Genomic DNA, 12,094 nt, shown 5'->3' with positions numbered 1-12,094 from the left:
CTTGAACTGAAATTTGCCATTGGAACCTGATAAATGAGCCAAGCTTTTTTTTTTCCCCCCCTTAAGATATCACAAATAAGCTGTTTACTTTGGAACAACTCCCCTGGCACTCAGAGTGCACAAAAGCTGCCAGCAGGAGGGTACCAATTATGAGGCAACATATGGCAGGAACAGACATCGCCAGTCCTCATCTGGGTATATCTCACTTAATTTCCTGCCACTGCCGGGGCCTCAGGGATTGGTGCACCCCAGCCCCTCCTATTCTTTGCCTCGGGCATAAAATAGTTTTGTCTCCGTAGGGATGCAATACTTTGGTCTAATTGCAGTTGTTGGAGTGAGTATGCGGGTGCTGGTGGCCTGTGGTATACAAGAGGTCAGACTAAATGAGCTGGTGATCCTTTCATTTCTCTGCATTCATTTTAGGAGCCAGTTGAAAACCGTCCCCCTTTTTTTAAACACTCTCCATAGAGCTGCCCTCTCTTTACACCTTCCCTATGCCCTGCAGTACTTTAGCATCCCCCTGTTCCTCTCTGTCCTTCCATAACATCTAGACCTTGCAGGAGAAATTCATCCCTGCATAGAGGCCTATGCACCACTTACATCCCACTCAAGCCTTCAAACAGAGGGACTGTCAGGCCTCATGCTGGCACTCTCCACAGGGGTGGAGAAACTTCATCTCACTAGCGCAAGAGCCTTCTCCCAGGCAGATTCTGGACCAGCCTTTCCTGTATCTACTGCATATAAAAGCTGTGTGTTGCTATTAGTTATTACGTCTCCGCCTCATTGGTACTTTATCTCTGTGACGCTGCCTTTTTATCACAGAGCTCTCTAGGGAAGGGCACTTCAGACCTCCTTGCCACCGCCTCATTTCTGGGCCCAGAAGAAAGAAAATGGATGGGCCATGGCATAAAACGTAGGAGATCTAGATTTAATTCCCATCTTTGCCACTGACTTTGCATGACACCTTAGGCAAATCACTTAACTCCTCAGCTCTCCGCTGGCAAGAACAGACAAGTAATCTTTTCCCATTTTTTGAGTCTTTAAATCAAGACTGGATGGTCTTTCTAAAAGATACGCTGAACCTCAAACAGAAGTTATGGGCTGATGCCAGGATCAATGAAGCTCTCTGGCCTGTGTTATACAGGACGCCAGACTAGCTGATCACAATGGTCCCTTTTGGCCTATGAATACTGTCCGCCCCACCCCCCCCTTGCCTATACCTCTTGATTTCTTTCTAATTCTGTTGTGATTTGGTATTTATCAGTGAGGGTGAAATTCATTGGTAGGTCAGTCTTAAGTCCTATTCTGAGAGTTTAAGTGGCACACTGGTCTTGATGCGACCCTCTTGCACGGGATGAGGTTCATAACTGAGCTGTGTGAAGAGTTTCAGGCTCCAGTTTCTGTAGAAGATGCTGTACTACAGTGGTCTTCAACCTTTTTATGCCCAAGATCACTTTTTGAATTTAAGGGCAACCCAGGATCTACCCCGCCCCTTCCCCAAAGCCCCACCGCACTCACCCCATCCCCCCCCCATCACTCGCTCTCCCCCACCCTCACTCACTTTCACTTTCACGGGGTTGGGGTTCGAGAGGGGGTGCGGGTTCTGGGCTGGAGCTGAGGGGTTTGGAGTGTGGGATGGGGCTCTGGGCTGAGCCTGGGGCAGGGGGTTGAGGTGCAGGAGAGGGTGAGGCGTGCAAGCTCTGGGAGGGAGTTTGGGTGCAGGACAAGGCTCTGGGCTGGGCCAGAGCATTGGGGTGCAGGAGTGGGTGTGAGGTGCTGGCTCTGGAGGGGGCTCCGGGCTGGGTCAGGGGGGTGGGGTGCAGGAGGGAGTGGGGGTGCTGGCTCTGGGAGGGGGCTCAGGGCTGGGGCTTGGGGTGCAGAAGGGGGTTCGGGGCATAGGAGGGGGTATAGGGTGCTGGCTCCGGGAGGGGGCTCAGGGCTGGTTTGGGGTACTGGCGCTGGGAGGGAGCTTAGGGCTGGGGCTTGGGGTGCAGGAGGGGGTATGGAGTGCTGGCTCTGGGAGGGAGCTCAGGGCTGGGGTGCGCCCTCCCACCAGGCAGCACATACCTGCGATGACTCCCAGTTGGTGGTGCAACATGGCTGCCGCTAAGGCAGGCTCCCTGACTACCCCGGCCCAATGCCGCTCCCAGAAGGGGCCAACATGCCCCTGCAGCCCCTGGGGGGCAGGGGCGGGCAGCATGTGGCTCCGCGTGCTGCCCCTCTCTGCAAGCACCGCCCCCGTAGCTCCTGTTGGCCACAGCTCCCCATTCCCAGTCAATAGGATCGCGATTGACTGGGAGATCTAGGATCAACCAGTTCATCACAATCGACCGGTTGGTGACCACTGCTGTACTACAATAAAAGTTGCATTGAACCTTATTTCCATGAGGCTCGTGGGCTGAGCATTGGCACCCATCAGTCAGTATGGCTATCTGGAACAAGAGATGCTGACACCCTGATTTTCAGTGGCTTTCCCCCAGGATGAAGTTTAAAAAACTACTCTCGTTATGGCAGTCTCGGTTTCCCTCCATGTGATACTAAGTAGTTCCTGCCAAACTACGCCTGAGGGGAAAGAGAATCCACTCATTACTTCAGCTCTGCTGAGCACGTCCTTTGTGCTGTGTATAAGCCCCATAGTTTCTGAAATGCCTCAGTAAGTAACGGCAACTGGCAAGACTTGACCACAAAACCCACTTCATTTACCTGTGGGAAGCACAAGGGCGAATACAACACAATATATTCCCAGCAGGACTGGGAGTAGATGGAACTCTGGACTAGAAGCCAGGGATAGAGAGTCACGGTTGCAGAGCTAGCCACATCTCTGCCTGCCTTCTGGTCTCTCCGAGTGCAGCCCTGCCCGTCTCAGCCCTCGTGCCTTTAGCCTTCCCTAGGGTGGAATCCTGTGATTCTCCCGCTCTCAGACCAGGCTGCGTGCTGCGAAACCCTGCCTATCCACCATGCTGAGCCAGCAGGTCCGACGGACTTCAGGCACCAGCGGTTCTACCCTGTGGGAGTCTGTGACCAGTGGCATACATGACCAGACAGCCTTTTCGAACCAAAGTACTGATTATTTTAACAACAGGAACAAAGCATTTGTTGTCTTAAAACCCTTTTTCTCTAAACAGTCTACACGCGTATCCATCTTACGTAAAGCCCTATCATCCCCTGATGGTCATTTAGGCAGCCCTAACTTCTTCAGACTCCCTAGCAGGTCCCTGGTGTCTCAGTCTGGTGCCCTCAAACACCCCCCCAAATATCCCTCCTCACCCCCTTTGACAGAGTGCTCCTTTTTAAACTTGTCCAGCTTCTTCTGATCTCCTGTGGTCCCAGCCTTCCCCTGCCATGGTATTGTCTCTTAACAACTCTCCAGTGTGCTGAGAAGTGTCTTCAGCCATTTGTTTCCATCCTGCTTGTTTTTTCGCAACAGCCCCTTTTAAACTCAACCAGTCTATGCACAAAGTAAACATCCCAATTACGCGGTCGACACACAGTATTCGTAAGGTTTCAGAGGAACAGCCGTGTTAGTCTGTATTCGCAAAAAGAAAAGGAGTACTTGTGGCACTTTAGAGACTAACCAATTTATTTGAGCATGAGCTTTCGTGAGCTACAGCTCACTTCATCAGATGCATACCGTGGAAACTGCAGCAGACTTTATATATACACAGAGAATATGAAACAATACCTCCTCCCACCCCACTGTCCTGCTGGTAACAGCTTATCTAAAGTGATCAACAGGTGGGCCATTTCCAGCACAAATCCAGGTTTTCTCACCCTCCACCCCCCCACACAAATTCACTCTCCTGCTGGTGCTAGCCCATCCAAAGTGACAACTCTTTACATAATCAAGTCGGGCTATTTCCTGCATAGGTCCAGGTTTTCTCACATCCCCCCCACCCCCATACACACACAAACTCACTCTCCTGCTGGTAACAGCTCATCTAAACTGACCACTCTCCAAGTTTAAATCCAAGTTAAACCAGAACATCTGGGGGGGGGGGGGTAGGAAAAAACAAGAGGAAACAGGCTACCTTGCATAATGACTTAGCCACTCCCAGTCTCTATTTAAGCCTAAATTAATAGTATCCAATTTGCAAATGAATTCCAATTCAGCAGTTTCTCGCTGGAGTCTGGATTTGAAGTTTTTTTGTTTTAAGATAGCGACCTTCATGTCTGTGATTGCGTGACCAGAGAGATTGAAGTGTTCTCCGACTGGTTTATGAAGGTTATAATTCTTGACATCTGATTTGTGTCCATTTATTCTTTTACGTAGAGACTGTCCAGTTTGACCAATGTACATGGCAGAGGGGCATTGCTGGCACATGATGGCATATATCACATTGGTGGATGTGCAGGTGAACGAGCCTCTGATAGTGTGGCTGATGTTATTAGGCCCTGTGATGGTGTCCCCTGAATAGATATGTGGGCACAATTGGCAACGGGCTTTGTTGCAAGGATAACTTACAGTATTCGTAAGTTATTACAGAATAGCTCCAAATGCATCACACACAGTTTCATAGATTCATAGGGACCATTAGATCATTAAGTCTGAGCTCCTGTATAGCACAGGTCAAAGAGCTTTATACAGTTCTGCCACTGACTTGATACATAGCCTTGGGCACTTTACTTAACCTCTCTGTGGGCAGGATCCTGGTAGGGGCTGAATTCAGGTGCGAATTAAAAGGGCTCAGCACCATGTCCCAGTTTCCACAGTGTGCAGAATAAGAATACTTTCCTACCTATCTGATGGGGAAGCTGTGAGGGTTACTGAGATAATGCTTGTCAAGGGCTCTGAAGATCCAACACACTAATACTTATTACACCCTTATTTTGTACAATGTCTTTCAGGGCAACTGTCTCCCGAGCTGCTTTGCAGGGTGAAATAGCAATAACTGAACAATAACGTTAAAGGAGAAACGATGGCAGAGGATGGGAAAAATTAAGGGGCCCCAGCAAGAGAGGAGAAGAGACATTTTCCAGTGAGGTTATTAAGAGAGGCAGAGAGAGAGGAAAGCTATCCCAGAAAGGAGGGGCTGCAAAGGCGGCTCCCTCCAACACTGGAATAACTATGGAAAAAGACACAGAAGAGGACCTGGGGGAGGAGGCAGAGGACCAGACCTAGATTCACTAGTAGGGAGCAATTTGCGTTCCAGTATACATGCAGTGGGGGCAGGACCCAAAAGAAACACTGATGGCAGAGGCTCTCAGGGTAAGTTGCTTGACTCAGTGTATCTTCCAAATGGCCCTGGTCCTGCGTCTTTCGGGGCAGCACCGCTACTCTATGGATGGCAAAAGCTCACTCCAGGTCTCACAGGCTATGTCTGCACTGGAATTAAAAATCCGCAGCTGGCCCATGTCTGCTGACCCAGCCTTGCGGGGCTCGGCCTAATGGGCTGTTTAATTGCGGTGCAAACGTTCCAGCTTGGGCTGCAGCCCGAGCTTTGGGACCCTGCCACCTTGCAGGGGCCTAGAGCCTGGGGCTCCAGCCCGAGCGCCAACATCACAAACTGCCCCTTAGATCTGAGCCCAAGTCAGCTGGCATGGACCATCTGCGGGTTTTTTATTGCAGTGCAGACACACCCACAGCAGACGGGGGATTGCAGCAGACTTGTACAATGATGGCTCTGACTCAGGCAGACTTTCTGCCACGGAGGAGTGAATCGAGCCCAAGGAAGGTGAGATGGGCAGGGGGCCACTCCATGGAGAGTTAGCAACTCTGAAGTGTTGAGAGGCCAGGGGGACATGGTCACGTCTTACTGTATGTGAGACGATGGGCAGCAACACTCTTGGCACACCAGCCCATACAGCAATGGCATCGGGGCAGCCACTGAGAAGGGAGATGCGGTAGGGTGATTAAATGCCTGAATGGGGATGTCAGGGTCACAGCAAGAGCTATCCACTCTATCTATCTGGAGTGTTTTATGAGGACTCTCTAATATTTAACCCATCTGATTCCTCTAGTCACCAACAACTTTAACGAGCGCTTTATTTCAATTCCAGTGCTGGGCTGGCTAGGCTATTTTCTGCATGCTCTGTAGTTGGGATCACCCACCCGTGAGTTATTGTTCCATTCTGATCTAATTATTTCTTCCACTTGGCTCCCGAATGAGCTTTCTCAGAGACGGGGGGAAATAAAAGGCCAGGTGCCTTTCAGAATGGCAGTGAAGCGACTGGATCACGTGCAATGTGATAAAGAACAAGAGAGACAAACTTAGACAGCCTTACCAGGGAAACCTCCAGGGGAAGATGGTTTCATGGAGAAGGAAGTTTCCATGGAGGGTGAACTAGTGGGGATGGGATGGGATCAGACATGCCATGTGCCCAGCAATGCATATCAGCCATCCATCTGTATAAAGCCTGCTAGGAGGCTGTCTGTGCTCCGGGATGGTGGAGTGAAGAGTGGCTGAGGAGGTCAATCCCCCCCGGCCCCATATGTGTAACTCTAGCCTCTCTTTTCTCCTCCCAGCCCCTCAGCAGCCTTCTATGCTGGTCTATGCAGGGATGTTACACAGACTGGTTCCATGGCCCGTGGGAGTGCCCTGGCACCCATGCAGCCATCTGCCAGTGGACCTCCCTGGGCAACCCCTGGGCGTAGCTTAAGTGGTTCACAGGCTTTTGCTGTCCCTCGGCAACCGGGTTAATTGCCCCTGATGTGAGTAGGCAATGAGATTACTCACGTGCATAAGGACTTCTCACAGCAGTAACGGTTTGCAGGATTAGGACCTACCAAAAAAGATACACACCCTAGACAGCACCGTAATTTATTAGTGCGAATCTGAACTGTGTCAACTTCCCTTTTCCTGCAGTGCGGTATATTTCTTTAAGTCCTAAAACTACCCAGCCAACAGACTCCATAATGATGCTTCTCCTGCTTTGCATTTTGTTTACCGCCTTCCAGCAGCTTGCCAGGGCTGGCTTCCAAACTGAGAAAATAAATGGACACACTTTTTTCTCATAAAAAATTCATTGCCCCCTCCCTCTTCCCTCATCAGCTTTATTAGGAAGTGGAAAATCGAGGATGGTGTTTTACGTATAAATTATAAATGAAAGTATCTACAACAGTCAACAATTTGGTCTTGAGAAAAGATTCTACTAGGCACACATGTTAGGCAGATGGAGGAATAGTACAGGAGGGAAAAAGTGAGGAATTATTTTTATATCACTATTTTTTCCCTTTTTTAAAAAGCTGACTCGACCAGATCTTTAGCTGATATAAATCAGCCTAGCTCCATTGACTTTAATGCAGCGACACTGATTTACACCAGCTGAGGAGCTGGCCCACTGGCTATCGGAGGAGCCAGAGGGCATATCAAATAGATAGCAGGAAACAAAAATGTGCAAAATCTCGTTGGTTTTTGTTTGATTTATTATTTCCCATTTTATTTTTCAATGATTTTTAAAGATTTATATATATATATATATATAATTTTACTGGGCTACAAAGAGTTAACAGCCCTTTGAAAAGCAATCAGCTGATTTCAGGATTTTTCACTGAGGGCAAACAAGGCGAGGAAGTGAGGGGAAAGTCAGTAACACGATCTCTCAAGAGCTTGCTTGTCCAACTCAGTAAAATCTTATTCAATCCCCAGCCTTGGCGTGTGTCCTATTCCTGCACGAGCCATAGCACAGTCAGTGCTTAACTATGGAGTAAAAAGAAAAGGAGTACTTGTGGCACCTTAGAGACTAACCAATTTATTTGAGCATGAGCTTTCGTGAGCCACAGCTCACTTCATCAGATGTTTACCGTGGAAACTGCAGCAGACTTTCTTTTCCCTAATGCAAAGGTCCTAGTGGAGCAGTGGTGCATTTATTCATAATAATAAATCCTATTTATTATAGCAATGTCTAGGGATCAACCAAGAACAGGGCCCCATTTTGTTAAGCACTGTACAAACACAAGGTAACACTCCCAAATGCCTTAAAATACAGCAGAACACGAGAGACGCCAAATTCCTATGATATTTTTGACCGCTTTTCCCCCTCCCCTCTCTCCCGCACTGACCATCGGATTTTCCCCATCCACAAACTCCTACCAGCACTTCCTGGGCCAATGAAGCTTTGGGTAAAAATAAGAATTTTAAAAAGCATTCAGAATGCCCTAGTTAATCCAAGGTCATTTTTGTCGCTGTATCTTCTCCTCCACGTGCTGCTATTTTGGAATCAGGCTGAAGTATCATAGAGCGGGACAGATTCTCAGCTAGTATAGATCGGTGTCATTGGCATCCAGGGAGCTACGCTGCTTCAATCCCAGCTGAATGAAACTCTGGCTAATTTACTGCAACAGTCCTAATGAGTTCAGATCTGTATTGAATTTATTAGCAGCATGGATAGTAGCCAACCAAGGGCTCACAAGTGTTAACTCACTGAGTTACCTCATCAGTCTGCTGGGTCCCTCCCTCTCCTATCAGGCCTGGGGGTCAGCTCCCCAAACTCATTGGCTGCACTGATGTGCAAGGATCTCTAGGCACATGCCACTGGCAAGGGGCCTCCATGCAAGGGTCCCTTGCCTCTGCATTGCCACCCAGCTCTCCCCCTCCTCACAATCCCTTGACAAGGCAGCTCCCATGCTCTCTATTACTCCTCAAGCTACCACTGCCCTCAGAATCTCTTTCAGTGGGAAGAGAGTCTGCAATATGACATGGTTTGCAGTAACCTGCACTGATTTTCCCCAATCACGTTGAGGTAGGGAAGGGGTAGGGGAAATCAGTGCAGCATGGCTGTCTCAGTTACTCTGTCTATTCCCTGGGAACGGGCCAGAATCCTCATGGAATAGCTTCCCAGGGACTGAAGGGCAGCGGAAAACAAGCCAGTGAGAGCTTCCTTCCTCTTTCAGTACAGAACAGTGCTGCTCCTCTATATTATAATCAAGCAGTGGTCAACTCTGCCTATTCAGAAGCATGGAGACAAATCCCCTAGCTACTTCTCCCAAGGAGCTAGTCTGCCCCTCATCTACACTAAAACTAATTAGGATAACTCCAGCATCCAGAGGACTTTAGGCCCCGGAAGGTCATATTAACCAAGTTCTGTGTAAGGTGAGCATATACAAAACAGACCTGTAATATACAGCTAACTGGACGTGCCCTGTGAGAAAGCAATTGCTAACAGGGCTGAAGACATTGTCTGGCCTCTGGATCAGAAATTCCCTGAGTTCCACAGAGCCGGTCTTCAAGTGAGACTCCTCAGTGACTCTCCTTATCACGGTGAGTGATATTACATGAGTCTGATAAGAACACAGGCAGTGTAGCAACACACAAAGCAGTAAAGTAGCTCCACTCACCTCCGGCGAGGGGAAGTCTGATGTATTTCCATCAAGTGGCATTACCAGCAGCATGTCCCCTAGGATCGTCTTCATGTGCTGAGCCATCATCTTCTGCTGTTCCAGGCTACAGTGGTTCTCCAAGGAAATGATTACCGGGTATGGAGAGGTCTGTGGTAGGACAGCAACATACATCATGGTTTAACTCTGGCAATCGCTTCCCTCCGGGTGTTATAAAACCAATGTGCTGCGCAGTTTTCAAAAGGCACATCTCATTGGAAACCAGGCCGTTAACACAGACGAGTTCAAATACACAGCAACTCTACACTATTTAACATTACACATTAATAGCACTATTTTGGTAGCCATCTACTGAAGCCTCCCAGGAAGCGTAATCTAGAGGCTAGGACGCTGGACTGGGAGGCAGGGGCTCAATTCCCAGCTCAACTGGTCCACAGACCTTGAACCAGTCACTTAACTTTCCCTGTGCCTCAGTTCCCCATCTGTAAAATGGAGATAATGCTTCCTGACCTCAGAGGGTGTTCTGAAAGTAACATCCATTAATGCCTGTGAGATGCTCAGATACTAGTGTGACAAGGGCGAGACAGATCCTATATCATCGAGTCATTTCTTCCTTTCCTGATGATGCATCTAACGGGTTTTAGGACCCCAGGAAAGTGCTACCCACTGTACACCCCCATGGATATTTCCTTGCAATGTAGGCTTCTGATTTCTGCATCCTAAAATCCTGGGGAAAACAGGATGTTGGCTCTAAAGGCAATTTATAGATTCATAGATTCATAGATATTTAGGCCAGAAGGGACCATTATGATCATCTAGTCTGACCTCCTGCACAATGCAGGCCACAGAATTTCACCCACCACTCCTAAAAAAGACCTCACACCTATATCTGTGCTATTGAAGTCCTCAAATTGTAGTTTGAAGACCTCAAGGAGCAGAGAATCCTCCAGCAAGTGACCCGTGCCCCATGCTACAGAGGAAGGCGAAAAACCTCCAGGGCCTTCCAATCTGCCCTGGAGGAAAATTCCTTCAATTTAACTGAAGAAGAAGGAGCAAGCCTGAGTCCCCAGTGAGTCTGGAAGAACAACAGTCTTGATATAAAGGATGACAGCCCGGGGCTGCTATTCAAGGCACCCTGGTTTGATTGCTACATCCTGTAATTTACTCCCAGTAGGAAGAGAGAGGGAATATCTCCCATCAGTCCCTCACATGCACACACATGGATTTCTCTAAAACCTCTGGATAAATAAGGCTGAGCCATCAGACATCACAGCCAAGCTAAGCATGAAATGAACAGCTGAGTTAATTGGACTGCCTACATTTCCCATTGCCTACATGCATTATTGTTCTAATTTCTGGTTACTGTCTTCACTGTGGTAGGGGTCCAGGTCCCATCACGCTAAGTGCTGCGCCCATGGACAATGCAAAGACAATCCCTGCCCCAAACGGCTCAGCATTTCAATAACCCTCAGCTGCTGCTCACTGCAGAGGGCAAGGCACAGGTATGGCAGCCCAGAAAGGGACCAATGAGAAATGCAAGTATGCAGGTTTCATTCTGTACGCACAATGGAAAGCTGATTATTTCACTGGAGCGGAACGTCTGCCTGTTTGTTCTCAGGGAAAAGAAATGAAGCTGCAGGATAAACACCCCCCCCCATCCTTTGTTCTTACTTTGAAAGCATAGTTCTTGATGGCCTTTATGGCATCACTGAAGAGGATCTTGGAGGTGAGTGTGTAGCCATGATAAATAACAGGCTCTGAGTTAGGACCATCCCAGCAGTCCAGCTCCACACAGCGGCAGCCTTTGGTCAGAGCTCTGGAAACAAAGAATGGAGGCATTCTGGTTTTTCTCCCCCCTCCCCTCCAAAAATGGGACGATATTGTACATGAACATTTCAATATACGCTCATGGATGGCTTTGACAAGTGCACAGTAAGTGAAAAAAGGGGAACCTGTAAAAAGTGCAGTGGGACTGAGGAGCGGGGAGCTCAAGAGAGATCAGAGCAACTGAAAGGAGAGGAGCTCAGAGAAACTGATGAGCAAGCTCAGAAATGCATAAAGGAATCTGAGGAGAAGGGAGATGGGAAAAGCTCAGGGCACGTGAAGATAACGGGGATCTGAAAAGCACAGGCGGGGGTTGGAGAGAAGGGAGATTAGGGAAGCCTTGAGATGGCGAAGAGCAGATCAGGAAAGGCTGACTGGGCATAAAGAGAGTGGATCAAAGAAGCCATGAGTAGCTGCCACAATCAGAGAGGCCTAGACCATGTGCATTCTTCACGCAGATTTGACAAGGAATTGGGGATGCATTTTCAAAGTTGTGCTCACTGACATAGCTATGCGAACTTCACTGTCATTTAATGAGACTAAATCCCCTTTAGAAAGTTCACCCCACAGATTATACATCTTGAATGTATGCTCAGAAAGCCCCTGCCCTGCATTGTCTGGTTCAGTCATTTCCTGCCTTCAAACGTAAGTTCTTGTCTATATATTCATCACTGTAGGCTTCTGAAGATGATCTTTCCACTTTTCTCTACAGAGGCATATGTGTACAGTAGGCCGTGTGTAGAGTAATTCCCCCATATGCCTAAAGAGACCCATCTCCTATAAGCACTGCTATGAGACTTGTGGGAACCACCGAGTTAACCCCAATGGAAACAGGATTAAGTAATTTCCTGATATTGCAAAATGCACTCAAATAACTAATGAAAGCAATTCACCGAGCTAAACCCTCTGCCCCTCCCTGTCGCTTTTGACTCGCTAGCTGCTACTCCCCAACAATTCCATCGGGTAGGCAAGGAGCCATGGTAGCAGAGCACCTGC

General features: G+C 48.4%; 1 protein-coding gene across 2 annotated transcripts in view; it reads right to left on the bottom strand.

The window, feature by feature from the left end:
- The window catches only part of PLCD1 (phospholipase C delta 1), a 94,696-nt gene that overhangs the window by 20,994 nt on the left and 61,608 nt on the right, over positions 1–12,094 (bottom strand). For both annotated transcript variants that reach the window (XM_048837472.2, XM_048837471.2), the window contains exons 7-8: positions 10,946–11,090; positions 9,275–9,424 (exon numbers count right to left, since the gene is read on the bottom strand). In XM_048837472.2, the coding sequence (XP_048693429.1) occupies positions 9,275–9,424; positions 10,946–11,090 (295 nt within the window). The remainder of the gene's footprint in view (positions 1–9,274; positions 9,425–10,945; positions 11,091–12,094) is intronic.

The sequence above is a fragment of the Caretta caretta genome, chromosome 2 (assembly GCF_965140235.1).
Source record: "Caretta caretta isolate rCarCar2 chromosome 2, rCarCar1.hap1, whole genome shotgun sequence".
Classification (NCBI taxonomy): Eukaryota; Metazoa; Chordata; order Testudines; family Cheloniidae; genus Caretta; species Caretta caretta.
Note: the sequence above shows the minus strand (reverse complement) of the source record. Positions and strands in the feature narration are given on the sequence as shown.